Source organism: Erpetoichthys calabaricus, chromosome 18 (genome assembly GCF_900747795.2).
Source record: "Erpetoichthys calabaricus chromosome 18, fErpCal1.3, whole genome shotgun sequence".
NCBI lineage: Eukaryota > Metazoa > Chordata > Cladistia > Polypteriformes > Polypteridae > Erpetoichthys > Erpetoichthys calabaricus.
In genome coordinates, this window is record NC_041411.2 from 31,643,550 (window position 1) to 31,663,734 (window position 20,185).

General features: G+C 36.7%; 1 protein-coding gene across 3 annotated transcripts in view; it reads left to right on the forward strand.

The window, feature by feature from the left end:
* dcp1a (decapping mRNA 1A) overlaps positions 1-19,330 on the forward strand; it is a 61,847-nt gene extending 42,517 nt beyond the window's left edge. Inside the window, exons 7-10 of one of the 3 annotated variants that reach the window (XM_028824345.2) lie at positions 600-1,160; positions 7,020-7,085; positions 9,296-9,505; positions 17,277-19,330. In XM_028824345.2, coding sequence (XP_028680178.2) covers positions 600-1,160; positions 7,020-7,085; positions 9,296-9,370 — 702 coding nt within the window. In that variant the 3' untranslated portion in view covers positions 9,371-9,505; positions 17,277-19,330. Of the gene's footprint in view, positions 1-599; positions 1,161-7,019; positions 7,195-9,295; positions 9,506-17,276 lie in introns of those variants that run through there. The other 2 variants (XM_051921099.1, XM_051921100.1) reach the window with 2 other exon arrangements.
* The last annotated feature ends 855 nt before the right edge of the window (positions 19,331-20,185 follow it).

The following is a 20,185-nucleotide window of genomic DNA, read 5'->3' on the forward strand; positions in this document are numbered from 1 at the left end:
GGTCACAGAAATAGAAAATAATTAAATGGAGAAGACAAAACATTCAAATTTTGTGCTATAGATTTGAGACAGTTGGCCTAAGCTATAATCTTACAGTATATTTGAGAAAGACTGTTCCTTTTAGCCATATGGTGAAAAGCACAAGGAAATGAAACTGAAATTTATATTGTAATTTGAACCCTTTTTTCTCTGATTGCTGACAGAAATACAAATATGAAACAGTTCTTTTCCCATTTGACACATTGTGCCTACCTCCACTATATTGCTTAATATTTTCAAAACATAGATATTTTTGTGACAGCCAGTTTCCTTCCATGAGACATTTCTCACATAAGTCAGTACACACCTATATTAACTGAGCCCAAATAAGGTTATGTATTCAGTGATACATCCAATAGAGATGGTTCAATGTACTCAAAGCCAGGCAAAATAAAGTGGAAAAAAGGTTTGTAACAATTTAGTATATTTACAGTGAGCTGTAACAAAATTCATTTGTTCTTTGTGATGTATTTTTATTTTTCTCTAATAATCCAGTTCTCTAATAATAATAGATATATAGATAAAATTTTTATCAACTTGACTATTGTATTTTCTTCCAGAATTTTCACTCTGGCCATAAGCAAATCACTGTGGAAGAACTGTTTGGGAGCCCTTTACCAAAGGAACAAACTTTAACAGGTCATCGCAATCATGGAGCAGCAGAAAAGATAAATCCAGATACTTTACTTAAAAAACCAAATCTAGTCTCGTCATTCCCATACGAATATCATATCCGTTGTAGCCCAGTATTTCAGCCCATTCACTCCACAGAGGTCAGCAACTCTCAAACCCTACCAGACCTCAGTAGTGATAGTGGTGTCGTGATCAAGGCTATTCAGCGCTCTCAAGCCAAGCCAGTGTCTCCACTTCTAAGTCCTGCCTCACAAAGTGGAATCCACTCTCAGCTGGGCACCACTAGCATGGCTTTCCTCAATCAGGATTTTTTTCATAAACTCAAGTTGAATCCACATCATGAACAAATGCCACAGCAGCCCCTGAGCAAGCCAGGCCTTGCACCAAGTTTTCTGCAGTCAACTAGTCAACTTGTAACTCCAGAATGCTTTCAAGATCCCATCTCTAAGCCAGTTGCTCTGAGCAGTATGCCAGTGGCCCCAATACAGGTAAAGTAAAAATGATTCTTAAAAGTTAAATATTAAGCTGTTTTTGAGTTTCTGTTGTTAATTTAATTAACATTCTTGTACTATATGTATACAAAAGTCAGTTTCCTGTAAGTACAATAGACTTGCTTTCAGAATGGTCATACATTCAAAAGTCATTCTTGTGAGATCACATTATTTTATTTTTGATTAATTCTTGGTTTTGCGGTGTCAGTAAAACACCAGCATAAGACATTAAACTTGCAGTTACATATTGGATATTCTTCTAGAAGTCACTTTCTAATTTCTCTTCTCCATCTAGGAAAGAAGTATGCATGAATGAATGTAGTGAAAAGAAATATTTGAATGTTCAGTGATTAGTTTGGTTACTTTAGATTGACAGCATTAAAGAAAGGCTATCGTATAATGACAGATTTTTTTAAGGTGTTTTCTCTAAATTTAAGTAATGTAGGACATTTTGTCTATTGTGCCGTAGAAGGTAATTAGGACTCCTACAGTTGAGCTGAGTAAGGTAGAGAGATCAAAGCACTTGTAAAGGTCATTATTTTAAAGTGTTGATTAGGAAGTGATGATCCAGATGTTACAGTAGTTAGGATTAGAGGTTGGGATTCAGTATGGACCCAATAACATAGAACAAGCAAGTAAAAATGTGGGAAAACGAAATAAGGTGCTGCTTGACATTTTTTCAGAGGTATAATAGAGTCTAATTCATTTGGAATCCCAAAATTATTTGAATGCTTTATTGTAAGAGCCTAATTCCATGTAATATAATTTGATATTATTGACAGTACTGCTGGGTGGTATACCAGTTCATACCAAAAAACGTTTTTTATTTTTGTTATGATACAGATTTTACTTATAACGCAACACCGGTTTAAATAGCCTAAACAACGTTCGGAACATGGCGCAGTGGGAAACTGTTTAAGGGGGGGACCGTTTTCACTGCTGCATCGCTAAACACGAATGGAACGGAGTACATGCGATTGTGGAGGTATTGAACGGTGAAAATGGACAGAGAACATTCTGAAACTGAAGCTGTAGCAGACGATAAAGTTGAACATGATGACACAGAAGAACTTTTGCCGAAAAAAGGAGCCATGTCTGTTGTCTGTAGATACTTTAAAAGGTCGGATGTGGACCATTATGTTCAAATGTGTGAATACTGTTTCTATACTTCAGGATAATACTGCAAGCCAAGTTGTACTTTTTTTTTTTTCTTCAATACTGTGTAATGTACCTGAGTAATGTATAATAATAGTGTGATAGCATGTTGAATTTATTCTCAACATTTCCACTTTAATCTCAACGCTTATGTCGAGAATAATGTCGACATGTTGACATTATTCTTGACATTTCTATTTTATCACCGTTTATGTCGAGATTAAAGTCGACGTATTGACTTTATTCTCGTAATTTGTCATTAAAGTAGAACATCATAAACTAAACTACATCTTAAAATGAATATTTAATTTACTAGATTTTCTCAAACCCTGTCATAAGTTATGTAGCACATTAAATGCCTTGTGTTAAGTGTTCCCTGAGCCATGTTAATAGCTACGTGCTTCTTAAACTGACTTCCTCTTGCACTAAGGAGGTGCAGGCAGCAATCACCACACAGAATACATTAATTTCATGATATTCCTGCTCCCTGAACATTTAGAATGCTAAGATAAATACTTGATATGTTTTTCATGATTAAATGAATTAATGCATGTATTGATCATGTGGGTGCACGGTGGCATTGAGGGTGCACTGCTGTGTCACTGCAAGTGGGTCCCGGGTGTTCCCTGCCTTGAATTTCCATGTTTTTCTGGTGGGTTTACTTGGCATGCTTCAGTTTATTTTCATAATCATGTAGGATGTGGTGTTTTTTTAGGCTATATTGACCCTGCTAGTGTATGTATTGCTCGTATTCACCCTGCGTTGTGCTGGCGCCACATTCAGGATTTGCTCCTGCCTCACACATACTGCTTGCTGGGATGGGAGCAACCCTGAATGGATGGCATAATTAAACATGTATAACGAAGATTTTTTTTTAAAGTTCTGAACACTCCGTGGTCTAAGTTTATAACTAGGTTTAATTTCACAAAGACGTTTATCATGTGGTGATTGGTTATGTGGAGAAAGAAAAAGAAAAGCTGGGAACTGCGGGTTTGGTACATCAGACAGAGACAGCACGCATGCAATAATGAAAGCCCGCTCAGAAGAACTTCCATTAAATTCTGTGTTTGTGTCTCCGACCAGATCACAAACCCAATATTTACACAATATTTAAGTTAAACCTGTGAAATAACCATTCATGCATCCAGTTTTTTGGAGCCTCGTCACACCTGCCATAAAGTTCTCTACACTGAACGTACACCTGGGGACCCCTTACTGCGAGGGAGCAGCACTACCATGCATGTTTAATACCTGCTTTAATGCATTTCATCATGAACATTTATCTTGGCATTCTACATTTTCAGAGAGCAGGAATTTCATGAAGTGAATGTATTCTGTGCTGCAATTGCTGCCGGTGCCTCCTCTTAGTGCAGAGGAAGTCAGTTTAAGAAGCGTGTAGCGATTAACCACTGGGTCAGGGAACGCAACACAAAGCATTTAATGTGCTACATTAACTTATGACGAGGTTTGAGAAAATCTAGTAAATTGAACATTGATTTTAGGATGAAGTTTAGTTTACGACATTCTACTTTAATGACAAAATAAACTATGAGAATAAAGTGGAAATGACAACTTCAATCTCGACATAAGTTTTTTTTTTTCTTCTTCTTCACAGTGTCCGTATTTTTTTTTTTTCTTCACCGTGGCCCTAATACGCTTCCGTAGGGCCATACCACAAATAGCATTATAAATGCAAGTTGCAGTTTTATTATTTATGTATATAGCTTAGCTTGAAGCAAGGTCCATATTAATGCAGTTTGCCTTAATGATGGTTCAGTTGGTAAAGGTGTCATCACCAAATTGCACTTGTTTTGTTTTATTTTAATTTGGTGAATACTCTGTAATACACCTGGGCTTTGAAGTCTTGGAAGTAATAGTATTATTACTGGAAGTTGCACTATTATTTATTGTATTGTTATTATTTATTACTTTAAATATTTTGCAGTTTAATGATGGTAAAGTTGTTTAAAAAGTCATTGTAACGTGTCAGTGGACAGAGATTATTAACATTAACAAAGTGTAGTTGGTTTACAAAAAATATTTACTATTTTTCCTTTTCTAAGACATGTTCAGTGCAGTGCAACTTTTGACAAGCACCTCTGGATATTTTACTAAGTCTAAATGCCTCTTTGGATGGTTGAAAATAAGTTGTCAAAATCTTAGTTTAAGTTGTTTGCAAACTGTGATCAATAAAAAGGTTCTATATTTTGACTGCATCTGTCATGCAATGTGATTCCTTCTCTTCATTTGTGCCACCCCCTTCAAAACTATTACTTTATGGGGCCATGCAAACCTGTATTAATACTTGTGTGCACATTAAAATGTTTTTTTGTACAATGTACAATTCTCATGACAGTGGAATAGGTTATTCTTAGCCAGTCATTGCAGTGGAAAATGTGGTTAACATCCACTCATGCATGGGAAAAAAATACCGTCAAATACAGTGAAACCGGGATAATTTAGAAAAATACCGCGATATAGAATTTTGGTCATACCGCCCACCCCTACGCACAACTACAAAATATAATGATATAAAGATCAGTCCAGGTGAAAATCTTACTTACTGAGGACAACGGTTATATGAGTGAATAAACCTGTGACTGATCTGGATTCCTTGTCTCCGGTTCTTCCACCTGGCTTTCCTTTCTTCTATCGTAAACGATGAATAAAAAGATCTGGATGAAGTGGTACTGAACTCAAGAAAGGAAATGTCACGGCATATTCCAATACTGCCAACCTGGGTCTCTACTACTTTTTTCTTACATCAAAATCTGGCTCCATTGTTTTCCTGTCTCAACCTGAAAGTTCCTCCTTTGCCCCATCCTGATTCGTCCAAATTTTAGTATTAGAAAATCCTTTATAGAAGTGAGTAATCGACATGGAAAATGATAACGAAATGAGCAGGCACAAAAAAAAAAAAGTAAGACTTTTAAGATTGTTCTTATAAGTTAACTGTATGCAGGTGTACAGTGGCATTGTCCTTTTTAAAAATTGAAAGCTTTGCTGTGATAAGGCAAATTAATTTCAGTTTTATTACTCTTATTTGTACGCTTGACCAGAATGCACCACACCACCACTCTACAGCAGTAAATCTCAATGTGTAGGTTATGTAAAATATACCAACAAAGGACAAAATCTGGGCCATCATGACCCCTTCAGTTTTGCAGTCCTTGAGCAAAAGTCTTTTCTGGAAGCGATTTACCTCTGAAGCAGATGCTCAGAATAATACTGTTTGTTCTGAAAATAGCAGTCTGTAAATTATACCTCTGCTCAGTACAAACTAAAGGAGGAAGCACATCAAACCTTGCTAAGCATTTGAAACCTGACAATTTGATTTTCTTTTCTTTTTTTTTTTTTTTTTTTTTTTTTTTTTAATTAACATAATTTCAAATTCACTCTAACATTATATTAACAACTAGTTAAGTAATGTGTCATTAAAGTGTTCTGGTAAGAGTAACTTTTGGGTTCTTGGTCACCTCCCTGACCAAGGTCCTTCTTGCCCAGTTACTCAGTTTGGCCAAACAGGCAGTTCTGGAAAGAGTCCTGGTGGTTTCACTAGGAACCGCAGACAATTCAAAATTTTTAGGACACTTTGCTCCTGAGAACACTCAAAGCTTTAAAAGTGGTTTATTCCCTTATCCCACATCTTTGCCTCACCTCAGTTTTATTGCAGAGGTTTACTGAGAGTTCCTTGGCTTTCATGGCTTGGTTTTGGTCCTTACAAGCAGTGTAAATTGTGACACCTTGTATACACATAGGTGTATGCCTTTCTAAAAAAATATTCAGTCAAATAATTTTTTCTCAGGTGGGCACTATTGATGATCTAGATATATCTCAGGGGTAATTAAAGTAGACAGGATGAATCTGACACCAATTTGGAGTGCCACTGCAAAGGGTCTGATTATTTATATAAATGAGAGATTTTGTTTGATTTTTAAATTTGCAAACCTTTCTGAAAACATGTTTTCACTTTGTTATTATGGTTTATTGATTGCATATTGACGGGCGAAAACTGTAAATGTATCCATTTAAATTAAATCTACAACACAGTGTGCGGAAATACAGGGACTACATAATTTCTGAATCCACTGTATCTGACAGTAATGGGCTAATAAACATATGTTTAATATGGCTGTGTCAAATTACATCACTTTTTTTAGGCTGTAGGTTGTTGAGGCATCTTTAATATTTAGTCAAGTTTCAACACAGTTTAGCAGTTGTGTTCTGTTTGGCACTTCTAGAGTCTGTATGAAAGACTATGCAATAGAATGTTCATTATATTTTGATATTTGTAAACATTAGTATTACTTAACTGATAGTTGAGGAACTACTGTTAGCAGCTTTATTGAATACTATTTTTCATTTGGCTAATGTGAAAATATTTTATTAAACATCAGCTGTTTAGTTACTTAAAGGCTATATGCTATTTACTGTAATTTTATTTTTGCATGTAAAACTTTTTTATTTAATGAATGAGAGTATGTTGAATGGGATTTCTGATTCTGCTTTTGTATCAAATGGGTGTTGAGAAATTTTACTGGTATTAACTATAAAAACTCTGATATTGTGACAATCTTAGTGCAGAATATTACATTAAGTGCAAAACCCAGAACTGTACGAGCAATATGATGACATAAACTCATATTTTGCCTTATACCTATAGTTAAAACAAATAACTTAAAATTATTTTTTATGTTTTAGACTCTCCAGCAGAATAAAGAAGTGGAAGTCTTTGTTCATTCTAAACCTTTAGCAAAACCTCTGCCAGTAAGTTTATATACTGTGGAACTGTCCTTGTCTACAATTATACCTTTTCTACATCTTAACCACCATCACCTCAAGTAAAGTAATTCTCCCAATATTTTCTCACAGAGACTAAAGTTAATAACTTGCTTTCTTTTCAACTAAAAAACTGAATCTCCTTTCTTTTTTCTTATAAGTTCACAATGGTTTGTGCTTACTGTAAATGCTATGTATAATGTTTTGTGAACATAAAACTGTTTGCACGAAATCCCAAAGTATTCACAGTAGCAGTTTAATTAAAAAAATAAAAGTTAATAATAACTCAAGACCAGTATAATTAAACTCTGTGCTCTTATGGAAAGTTTCTCCAGTTGAAGAGGTTTCAGGACAGCGTTTAAGCAAAAATGAATTGCAAGCTAATTGGCAGCTCTGATTTTTCCCAGTGTAGGGTTGGTTCTAGTCTTATACATAATTGTGACTATTTCTGGCTGTCTTCTACTCCGAATGGTTTGAGAATCAAAAAAAAAAAAGAATGGGTAAAATATCTCCCCTGTGTTTAACAGAGAAAGTGGATTTGTTACTTGTAAATAAGTCACTTTTTCATGTAAATAGTGCCTGAATAAATACTGAATAAATTATTCCTTTGACTTTGCAGCCCCTTGGCAGGATTACAATTTTTAGTATGCAAGACTTGAGGGTGTATGTTTAATGGCTAAATCATTTTACCCTCTGTTATTTGTACGATAAATTGCTTTTTGAAATAGACTCTGCAACACTCTGTAGAACAGAATGTTCTAGAAAACTGTAAACTGTTACATAGGTTCCCAAAATTTAAGCCAAGGCTTTCACCAAAAGTACTACAGGGAGATTCACATGAAAGAGGCCCAGAATATTCTGTTGTAACTCCCGTTAGGATGAAGCAATCTGAACCAAAAAAAAAACACAATATACCTTGACGTATATTAATCTATTGCATTACATGCGAAGCTTGAAGTGGTTTCCATTCTCTGCCAGACACATTTCAACACGGCATTCCATGTTCATGAATGTATCGGCAAGCAACTCTTGGGGGTGGGGATAGCAGCAATTTCTCGTTGGATGCTTTTTTTCAAATCTTCCAAAGTGCTGGTGGTGTCAGATCTGGTGACCGTTGTGGCCAGGGCCCCTTTGAAATTACCCTGTTGCCGAAGAAGGACTTAGTTTCTGCCATGATCCTTGCCGATGTGTGACACGTTGCTTCATCTTGTTGGAAGAAACCTTCCGTTAACTCTTGATCATCCAGTTGATTTTGACATTGCTTAAACAAATTGGTGTCCCAGTTGGTTCACACTATGAAGACATGCTGCTCAATGCTGTACACCACCATCCTGATGAGAAGTCGAGTGACTGAGTGAAAGGGTACACATGGTATGCACCCAGCAGTCGCAAGCAGACAGAGGTTAAACATCACAACAGCTGACCGGTGCCTACCTCATCGCTCCGATGCAGGGGCATCCAGGCTTGTTCGAAGCTCCATATACTGAAGAGCACATTACACATTGTTTCGTTCAGATTGCTTCGTCCTAGTAAGAGTTATTACAGAATATTCGGGGCCTCTTTCGAATGAATGACCCTGTATATGGTCAGGGCTCCCACAAATTTCAGTCTAATACTGTGAACTGGATCATTACCTTGGAGCTTGGCTTCTACTTACAGCTGCCACATAGCACAATTTTGGCAGTAGTAGGCCTTTTAGCCAAATAAAATGCTTAAATATAGCAGAGTATTGACACACATTTGATTGAGTGTCATGTGATATCTGTCAGTCAGAGTAGTTTTTTCTTAGCATACTACCTAAGGGGATTGAGATGTTATGAAGTACCATCATATTTCAGTCTTAAATTGTTCCATATAGAACTCTAACTAGGCACAAATTAAGGTGATATTATTTAACCATTCCGTCCCTAGTATTGAAAATTTTAACTGTCTTCATTTTTTCTTATATTGTTCAATTTTTTTTTTATTAAATGTGTTTTAGTGTAAGAATAGCAATGGTGAATGGAGGAAATGGGGAAGCCTAAAATTTCTAGTACTTCTAATTTACAAAAATTAACAATTAAACTTTTTTTTTTTTCTTGCACATTTATACCTTTACCACATAATTTACTTTATAGTGAAACTTCTTTCTGTATTGTCTGGGTAAGCGATTGTGAAATATTTCCTTTTTGCAAAATTACTCATTTTTTTATTTTCAGGTCACAACAGCAGCTCCCTCCATGGAGCTGGAATCAGTTTTTGCTCTCCCCAAGTGTATTTCAGCAATCGGCTAGCAGACAAATGAGTTTGAAAGCAAGTCTAACTCTGCTTCTCCGTTAACATTGGGAGCTGGAGAACAACAGGTTCACTCACCATCTGGTATTCTAAGTCGTAGCCACCTTCAGGAAGCCTTGATACACCTCCTAAAGGTATATATATATTTGTGTGAGTCCAACATCTGTCTGTCTGCATGTATGTCCGCTTTTCACATGAGAACTAGTTAACTGGTTTAGATCGGGTTTTTTTCTATAATTTGTTTGAACATTCCAGTTGATTTTGTGACTTCTCTCATTGCACTAAGTATCAGAGTTCACTTGCAGGAGTGATATAGTCACGCTAATCCGAGACAGAGGAGTGCTGGCCGAGGGGAGGGGGGGGGGGTCGTTTGGGTGTGCGGAAGCATGACGTCAGATGTAGGGGAGCTGGGCAGGGACCTCCTCACTGTCCTGTTTGCACTAGTATGTGGGCGGAGCCACAGGGCACGGTTAGTTATGCATAAACTGTACTGCTCACAAAACATTTACAAAGATTTATAATTCTCAGTTGAGGTAGATGTGCATTAGAGCAGTATAAGAAATAAGAAAATATGTGTTGTTCAAGATTAACATTCATCCCTCCTACTCTTTAAAATTAGAGTAGAAATGCATTTTATAAAATTACAATAAAATGTATGCAATACCAGTTAACTTTGACTTCTGCAGGTTTTTGGATGTTTTCCTTTCTTTTCCAAATATTTTGTTTACAGTTTTGGTTTTAATTTAAATAATTTCATTAAGTTTGCACAATTGTTTTATTTTCTAGATAAAACCAGTAATAACAGTTTGTAGAATTATACTAAAACAGTACATTTTATGGCTGGAAATTGCAGGGACACCATTTTATATTATAGTACATGCCTCAGTATGGTAATACTAAGTGTTTTTTTTGTTTTTGTTTTTAACCACCATAACCTTATAGGTGAAAATGTGTAAACCTTTTACACATCATGAGTGTATTATTATCATCCTATGTATTAAATCTGTTTGTTATAATAAGAAAACACCCTAGTGTCATTGTATCCTACCTAGGGGTGTGTGATATTGGCAAAATATTATATCTCGATATTCTGGGACTTTGACGATAACAATAATTTGTCAATACTTTGCATCCTTTAAAAATATGTTTGTAAAAGTCTTACTGATCTACCTTGGTCTTGTTAATAGGATAGATTTTAATTGTAGCTTACTAATGAAATTAGTAGAAACAACAGATAAGGAAAATGGGTCTTATTAATTTAAACTGAAGTGAAATAGCACAAAAACATTAAAATCACCAATCAAAGTATTACTGAGATCAAACAGTGCAAGTATGAGTAAACCATTTCAAAGTGGACTACAGGATTTACACAAAAAATTGCGCTAAGACCAACAAAACTATTATAATGACAGCATTTTAAAAAGACACTTACCCCTAATGACAACCAAGATATGAATCCAAAGGGAATAAAATACTAATAATTGAACTATAGGACATGAACATTACAGTTTGGATAAACATTAAACTGCTCTGCTGTAAAGTGAATTGTGCAGCATACAAGCAAGTACAAAAATCTAACATATGGTCCTATTGGGCCTGTGTAAAAATATAGTTTTTTTTTTCCCCAAGTAATTATTTTCCATTTAAGCAATTCACTATTGTTTCTTAAAGTCTCAAGATTGATCTTGTGAATCCCTAACCTGCTCAATTATTATATGTAGATTTTTTGCTTATCTTTGTTTTTTGTGTCCAATGCAGTAAATTTTGCTAAGGCGCCTGTTAAGGCTTTCTATGGAAAAAGCACTTTACTATGAGTAGCCCTTCCTACAGGATTTGGGATGGGATGGAGACAGAGCTCAGGAGGGTGGGGTGCAGACATTTAGCTGTGCAAATGCAGATAATCTTACATAGGCAAGTCTGAAAGCCCATGTATGTGTACACCACTCTGAGCTCTACTCCCTGCTCCTCAGAGCTCCACCAGCCCTAATTTAACAGCTGACCATCCAGGGCAGCATATTCCAATGTATGTGTTGCAGACAAGTGCACTGCATGCCAGTCACACAGGGAGCAACCTCACTGCATATAAAGTATGCAGAACTGCAGAGATGGCTGGCTAACGGTTGTTCTAAAAATCTTCCAAGAATATTCATTGTGCTGTTCCATCACATGACCGCATCAGTCATAAGTTTGTGTATTGGCAAGTCCAATAAATGTTCATCCATCCATCCTCTTCCGCTTATCCGAGGTCGGGTCGCGGGAGCAGCAGCTTAAGCAGAGATGCCCAGACTTCCCTCTCTCCAGCCTCCTCTTCTAGCTCTTCTGGGAGAATCCCAAGATGTTCCCAGGCCAGCTGTGAGACATAGTCCCTCCAGCGTGTCCTGGGTCTTCCCTGGGGTCTCCTCCCGGTTGGACATGCCCGGAACACCTCACCAGGGAGGCGTCCAGGAGGCATCCTGATCAGATGCCCGAGCCACCACATCTGACTCCTCTCGATACGGAGGAGCAGCAGCTCTACTCTGAGCCCCTCCTGGATGACTGAGCTTCTCACCTTATCTTTAAGGGAGAGCCCAGACTCCCTGCGGAGGAAACTCATTTCAGCCGCTTGTATTCGCGATCTCGTTCTTTCAGTCACTACCCATAGCTCATGACCATAGGTGAGGGTAGGAACACAGATCGACTGGTAAATTGAGAGCTTTGCCTTACGGCTCAGCTCCTTTTTCACCACGACAGACCGATGCAGAGCTTCTTTTTAAGCATGTGGCTAACTGTACTGCTATATTGAAAAACGTTTCCAGTGCACCTCACCTGGCCAGCCTGCAATACCAATAATGAGCTATGATACTTTGTTCCACATCTTCCAAATACTGATGTTAACTGTTGATTACTAATCCGGTGTTTCTTCTTCTTAAATTTCATCCCATGCTTATGTAAATATTATTTAGCCACTATGTAGACACCCTTTAAACAGTGTTGCTGAAATTTGTCACATCATATTAATGCTCCCTGCATGAACGTTGTAGTCGACAACAGCGCAAGGCTTCATAACGTGCTTGTTGGCTTTTGCCTGTACAGTTACTGTAGCTGCATTATGTGCAGTGCTAAGAAGACAAACATCTTTCTTGTCCTTCCATTTCAGCACAAACACTTCACACTTTTGCCAAGCTACTAGATCACCTCACTGCAATTCAGCTCTGCCAAAGTCTTCAGGCATGTCACAACGGTTGGGAGGCACTGTTCCATATGTGTCATTCTTTCTTTGCAGCAAGATGTCAAATAGCTCTGGCGAAGTATAAAAATTGTTCATGGTTACATAGTAACCGTGATCCAGCAGAGCATCAGTCAAAGTCAGCACCAATTATGTAGCAACTCCGTACTGATTGTATTTTGGATCAAACATTGTCCCTTTACTTGTGTACAGAACTGAATTCCAGATGTATCCCGTTTTAGATTCACAAAGCTAGTAAAACTTTACGCCAAATCTTGCTCTTTTTTTTTTTTTTTTCTGTATCCATGACAGTCTGCCCTTATAAGCCATGAGACTTTCATCGATGCTGACATCATGGTCCAGAATGTAAATGCTCCGAAATTTTGCTACAATAACCTGGTATTTTTCACTTTGGGTGTTGGATCGGTATTCTCATCAAAGTGTTCATTGTTGGTAAAGTGCAGATATTTTACAATTAGTGAAAACCTACACTCGAGCATAATTTCTCCAAAGAACAGTGTTGCCAAAATTTTGTTTTTGGACTAGTACCATCGTTGCTCGGGTTTCACTAGAAGTCCTTGCAATATCAATAAGCCTAAAAAAAGCCCAGATTCGTTACCGGTTCTATCTTTTCGAACAGGGAAAACTGCTTAGGTGTGAGGTTATTTGCCTGACGCTGTTCAGCGTAATGGTTCGCCTTGACAACAATTCTGTAAATCACGTCATCATCCAGGAATAACTTCACGTAAGGGAGTGGATCTTGGTTATCAATGTCCAGTTTTATTCCTGGCAGCCTGATAAAATCAAAACAAGGTGGTCCTGCTTCGGCAGGGTCAACAGACAGCCAGACACGAGGGTCACTTTTGGATTCATCAGAATCACTCAGGCTCACTGCCTGTTTGTTTTGCCACTGGAGGTCAAATTCACTTCGAGCTCCTCAACATCCTCACCATCACTGCTAGCAAGAGCGTGCAACACCTGGGCTGCTGAAAAACGTTTCTTACAAGACTCCATTATTACAGAGGGGTTGACTGATTACACTTGCAGGTGAGAGGAGAAAATGCACTGACACCTTTGCCCATGTGATGCTTGGACGTAATGCTTGCACATGACCTACCTGTAACATTGCCCTAGTAATGCTAGGAACTTACATTGACAGCACTGTTACATTCTTGGTTCTAATGCTTACACAAGATGACACTCAAGTCCCACTCGGGACTAATGCTTTTAGCACGGTTTTTGCAGGCCAAATAACGCATAACGCTTGGGTCTAATGCTAAGGAAGGCTACTGTACAGTGCGCCTCAATTGTATGTTTTGCTTTACCACAAAGCTTGAACACGATGAATCAAATGTAAGATATTTTGCTGCTTACTGAAGTTTTATTTCATTGTTTTTTTAATATACATTTTATTAAACCGGTATAGATGCAGGACACATTTGTCCTATAGAGCAGCAACTTAATTATGAGTTACAGATGTGCTTGTTCAAATTACCTGTTTTTTTTAAAAGCCACTGTGATGAAGCAAGAATACACTGAGCATTAGAAACAAGCAAGAATATATTACTAATGCAGTAAGTTTTTAACAATCAACAATTTTTTAAAAATTAATTTATAGGTTAATTCTGTATCCAGCTGATCACAGGTGACGGTACAGCAAGTGTTCCAGTTATAGCCCAGAGCCTACTTAAGAGCATACTGTAAATTAGCATGTTATTGAAAGAAGATGCAGTAAGTACCTGTAGTTACTATGACCCTGGATTGGGACCCGAGTGTAGTGGGCGACACCTCAGTGTCACACTGGAACAGTGTGAGGTTTTTTATGGTGGCCAGAGTGCCAGTCCTGCCACCAACCCCAAAGTTTTCCCTGTAAGTTAGAGGACCTGCTTGCGGGCCTGGGTGTAGATTAACATCATACCTAGGGCCAACATTAAACTCGGATGAAGGTAATTTGGACAACTTGAGAACATTTAGTTAATGCTCATAGTATAAGCTATTCTTTCTGCCTAAACTACAAATAAAGAAACTAACTGTAGAGAAAAATCTAAACAACTTTGTCTCTGACATTTCTTCACATGCTAACATTTTTTCTGCCCTTTCTCTTGTTTAATTTTGGCATGTAACCAATAATATTGAAAGCTAGCACATCCAAATTTAAGTAAATGTAAAATCGAATGTCCTTCTGTTTTAATGAATTAGGTAAATGTATGTTTGTAACTTTTGAAAAGCATTATTAATATATAATTAAATCAATTTTTGACTAGGGATGTAATTTTGACAATAGGATTAAGTACTGTGATCCTGTATTTGCTTATGCAGTTTTGAGAACCTTAAATACCCCAAGCAGATTAATTTCACACTGCCAAAAATCTCCATGATGGCAGGAGTTCAGTGCTGGATTTTTATTTGTCCAGTTTTTAAACTTTTAATAAAAGAAATTGTTACTTGCACTTAAAACTATGCAAACTTTATCAGTGTAATTATTTGATGTCACTACAAATTTGTAATTATTAATGAAACTTTTCAGGTGTAGTTTCCTTGTAATCGGAGTCCTAGAAAGTATTATTTCTTTCATGTTGTGTTACAGAATTTAATCCATGAGTGTAATCACTAAGTACTTACTCCATACCATATTTTGTTTTCTTTTTTAACATAGTAAACTTAATAGTTGATCTTGATTTAATCAGTTTCTAAAGATAACAAACTTTAACATTTTGTAGTCCATTGTGTAATTTAAATAAACATAAATATAAATATTGTGGAAGAGACTAAATGTACCCTTTCAAATACTTCTAAATACCAACAAATTAGAATTAGGTACGCTAGATCAGGGTCAAATGACTATAACCTCATTAGAGAGTATCTTGGAGAAGCCTTTCCTATTTAAACCTCAGACATTTAGTTTGGTTTGCTGTTTGTTACTGAACTGTTCATTATGGTCATTCCTAGATTGATATAGCACTTGGAGGCCCTCATAAAGAAGGTTATAGATCCTTCTAAGTCTAGAAAGATCTCCAAAACAACTGGAAATCAACCAGAAGATCATTCACAAGAAGAAGAAATCTGAAATACCTGGTCAAGTTCAGTCTGAGTGCAGAATGCAGTATGCTGAAAGAACCTCTTTAAGAACCCCATAATGTAATCATAGAACATACATGTATATATTCCCGCTGTTTGTCAAAGTGCATGAGTCTCCCATTTAGAAAAGACACTGCCAAAGTTAGACCTATGTGGAAGGTGTTTATAGCTGTCCAGAAAGAATGAGGACAAGACTAAAGCTTGCCCAAAACCAGAACTTTTGGAACAGTGTGCTCTGGATAGACAAGGCAAAGACAGTTAAATGACCCTAGTACTCAAAGATGTGTTTGGTGAAAACCAAAGACCGAATTTCACCATAGGAATCAAATTCCAACTGTAAAGCATGGTAGTTGAAATTTTAAGGTTGGGGCTGCTTTGCTGCATCTGGGCCTGAGCCACTCACCATCACAGAATCTGCTATTAATTCTTCATTGTACCAGGGGGTGCTTAAGGATTAATGTGAAACCTCAACGGATATAAACTTTGCAACATAATAGTGACCCTAAACGATCTAGTAAATCTACCAGGGAATGGTGGAAAAGAAAAAAATGAAGGGTTCTGAAATGGCTAAGTTAAAGCCTGAATCTGAATCCCAATAAGATATGGTGCTTTAGGTGGGTGGGGATTTGAAATGGACTGTGCATTGAAGACATTCCTCAAACATTACAGAGCTGAAAGAAATTTGCTTGGACGAGTGGGAAAACCTTTTTCACAGTTGATGTCCAAGACTGCTAGACAGTTATAGGAGAAGCAGACTTGAGGGTGCAATACAAGCTATTAGACCCAAGGGAGTACTTACTTTTTCTTCAGATAGAAAGGACAAATTAATTTTTGATTGAATAAGCTATTACAAAGTCAGATTTTCCTTCTTTTTTTTTTAATTACACCACCTTTATCTATAGATATTGTTTAATTGAAGATGAAATCATGTTAAGTTCACATATGTTTTAAAAGAAAAAACATTTAATGCGATGTTCCTTCTTTTATCACATGACTATATTATAGGTTTTTTTGCAGTACCAAGGGAGTTGAGTGGTTCTTTATGCATATGTGACATTTACACTATTTGATTATATGAACTTTTCTTGAGAAATTTTCAGCTGTGACACTGTTAGACTAAATCTTTACAAAACGTTTTCATATCCGGACATGTCTAGTTTTGTCCAGTTGTCTTTGTGGATTTGCTTGGACAACCACTGGTAAAGAAAATTCTTGAATTCCTGATAAATTGAACTTAGTTTTCACTTTGGTTAAAAATGAAATATGTTCTGATATGGCCCAACAAATCTCATAACTAGAAAATGAGACTTCCAGAGTCCCACAGCCCATGCCAGCTGGAGCAAGCTTACCTGTGTTTCTCTGTTCTGAAAAATTCCCTTAAAAGATACAAAGGATTGAGTATTTCTATAGCCATTGTATCTGATAAAAAGTGGAATAATGGCAAATTCAGTTATATTGTGCTATTTGAATTCTTATGTATTTGAGTGTGTGTGTGTGTGTGTATGTATGTATGTGTGTGTCACTAGAGGGGGGATTAGGGTCTTAATGTTAAAAGAAAATTGTGATTTTTGCATTGTAATTTAATCTGTATACTCTTAATGCCTCTCTTTTCTGTGTTGCAGAATGATTCCAACTTCCTGAACACTATACATGAAGCTTATCTACAGGTTCGTTCCAAGGATTCAGGAAATATGAAATTATAGTATAATAAGACAAAGATGTAGGCCTTCTGTGGCAGCGCACAAGTTACTGCTTTATAGTGCTCGATTTCTGAACTCTGAGCAGAGCTTTGTGGTGAAAAACTGTAGCAGTTTACTGTCTATTTAAAGAAAAGGCTGGCCTTATCGCTGCCACATAATGTGCTACAACAAACCTATAAGGTCTCCATGACCTGTCACCAGCAACTTTACATGAAGCAAACGGGCACTTGAGCTTGAGTTGCACATAAGGAGAATGCTGCCAATTTTGTGTTTAAACATTCTTTTCCTTGTATTATTTTTTTTTTATTTGGAGAAATTTTGTAAACCCATCTTTTTGAAATCTAATTGGGAAAAACTGCACTTTTATTAGTTACAGAATGATGCATCATTTCTAAATAGTATGCAGTAAGTTTTACTGCAGTGTGAAAGGTATTAATTAGACACCCTGATTTTAAGGTGTTGCATCAGTTGGCTTGAAGAAAAAAGAAATTTCTCAAACGTTCCTGTCACATTCATACCGAAACCCCAAAACCAGTTTTCCAAGAGGCTGCCTTTAAGTTTTGTAAATTTGTTACCCCAATTTAAATTTTATCAGTAGCTGCTGACACAGCTTTGTTTTACACAGGAGTTTTGTTTTTGACCCCCCGATTTCTATTTCCATCGCCATTGCTAGGGATGGAATAGGTTGGCATGAAGGCTTTTCTGTCTTCTTCTGAGGAAAATGAGTTAGGATTAGTAAGGCTTACTGATACCTTTTTAGCATTTGTTGTTCAAGGCATCTTATTAAACAAAGTACTGACCTCAGCCTGAGTTTTCATTAGGCTTTCCCATAAATCTGGAAATAAATAAAATGCTATATGCAGTTGATAACTTACAAGGATTTTGGTGCTGAAAAGTTTTTTTTTTTTTTTTTTTTGGTAGTGACAAAAAAGGTGAACCATATATACTGCTGCTGTTTTTGTCCCTCCACTGCTGTATTAAATGAAATTCTCCCCTTTTTGCTGCATTTTTAACTATTAATTTAGGAAGCTCTTTCTTCCTCTGGGACAGTTCTCATCAGAAGATGCCTGATGTTTTGGTTTACTTTTATCTTGCTGCTGTCGTTATTGCTGCCAACACTTGCTGCATCTTATTTTCAAACAAACAGATCAAAAGCACAGGTTTTTTATGTTATGAATTACTTGTTTGGGCATTTGCAAGTCACCTTCATCTTGTATAGAAGCACTCAATGTTGCCATTTCTTCCAATTTCTGACCACTAGGCCTTAGAAAACCTACATTATGAGACTCTTCTTAACTTGCTGTTGCTTTAAAACCTCTTAAGGGTGTGTGCAATACAATCCTGTGGTTTAGTTTTATGTTCATTTTAAATGTACCACTTACTTAAAGATGCAGTGTCTTTAAATCTGGAGGTGTTTTGATTTTAAATAGTGTTACACTTTTTTTAAACAAAATGTATTGGATTTTTATTATTAGACCAGTTTTCCCAGTTTTTTTCGATAGCATCTTTGGCTAAACTGTTTAGATTGTCTCGTGGATACATTTCCTAATGCTAAAGTTGGCTCAAATTTCCCTTTATCCTTTTAGCTTTATGTGATACGTAAAAAGGTACTGCATCTTTAATTTGGGAGTATATGTAATGTTTCAGTTTACCTTTTGTTATGGTATGGTATTAAATACTATGCTGAAATTTTGAAATGTCTATGTTAAATGAAAAACAGCAAAAAAAAAAAATACTTTTTCATTGCAGTTAATTTTTGTACGATACATATCTATTTTTTATAATAAAAATAAAACTGGTGCTTTTCAGTACCTCCTAAAATATGTGTTTTGATTTTTCTCAAAGGTAATTATTACGAGAAATGGTTTTATTGTTTTTCTGTGCTGAAATAAAAGTGAGTGTAAGCAGTGCCTGCCTGCTGACTTTCCTGTGCAGATCTGCTTTCAGCTTCCGTGTCAAATATTTAAGCAAAAATGATAAAATACTCAGCTGACAATCGATGAATGTTTTATATTTAATTGATTGTAGGAAAACTTAAGTAATGTTTTTGAAGTAAAGATGCTGAAGGTATTAAAACTCCTATCTGTTTGTGCTTGATTTAAACCCCTGCATGTTAGACAGTGGGAGTTTTAAGCACGGCGACTCACCAGTACAGTGTGTTAGTGGATGGAGGGATCCTGCTCTGTTCCCCATAGCATTGCCAACATTGCTCCACCATATGGTGGAAGCATTTGACCCATAGATATGGGGCTGGAAGACGGAAGGCCTCTCTAGGCACATTTGGGTGCCTGGACAATGGAAACACTTAGCAGGAGACTTCAGATTCAACATATCCAAAAGGTGGCAGATGCCACTGTACCAAGGAGACATTAATGACACTTCTGCAATTTCTGGCTTTGAAAGAGACTCCACAGCCATATATAAGGTTTATATGGTTACCCCAGCCAGAAGTCTGGCAACTTGAAGGAGCAGTATCTCTGTGGTGGGGTTACTAGTAATGTGAGGTTTAAAAAAGTAAGCGTAACAGCCACCGCTTGAGGAGGTCCAGGAACCAGCCTCTTTCAGGCATGTGAGGTATTCATTTTGTGTTTTCTTTTTAGGTACGTTCATATCTCATACAAAAAGCACCTAGTACAATCACCATGTTTGCCTGCATTAAACACTGCATGCTTCCAGTGGCCCACCTGTTTTGAAAAATCTGTTTAAATAATCTTTAAGGATTTTTTTTTTTTTTTTTTAAGATATGTCAAATACATGCTGTTCATAGTTTAAATCTCCCATTGAAAAGTATTGGTGAATTTTCATACTCTTCTATTTTGAAACAGAGAAAC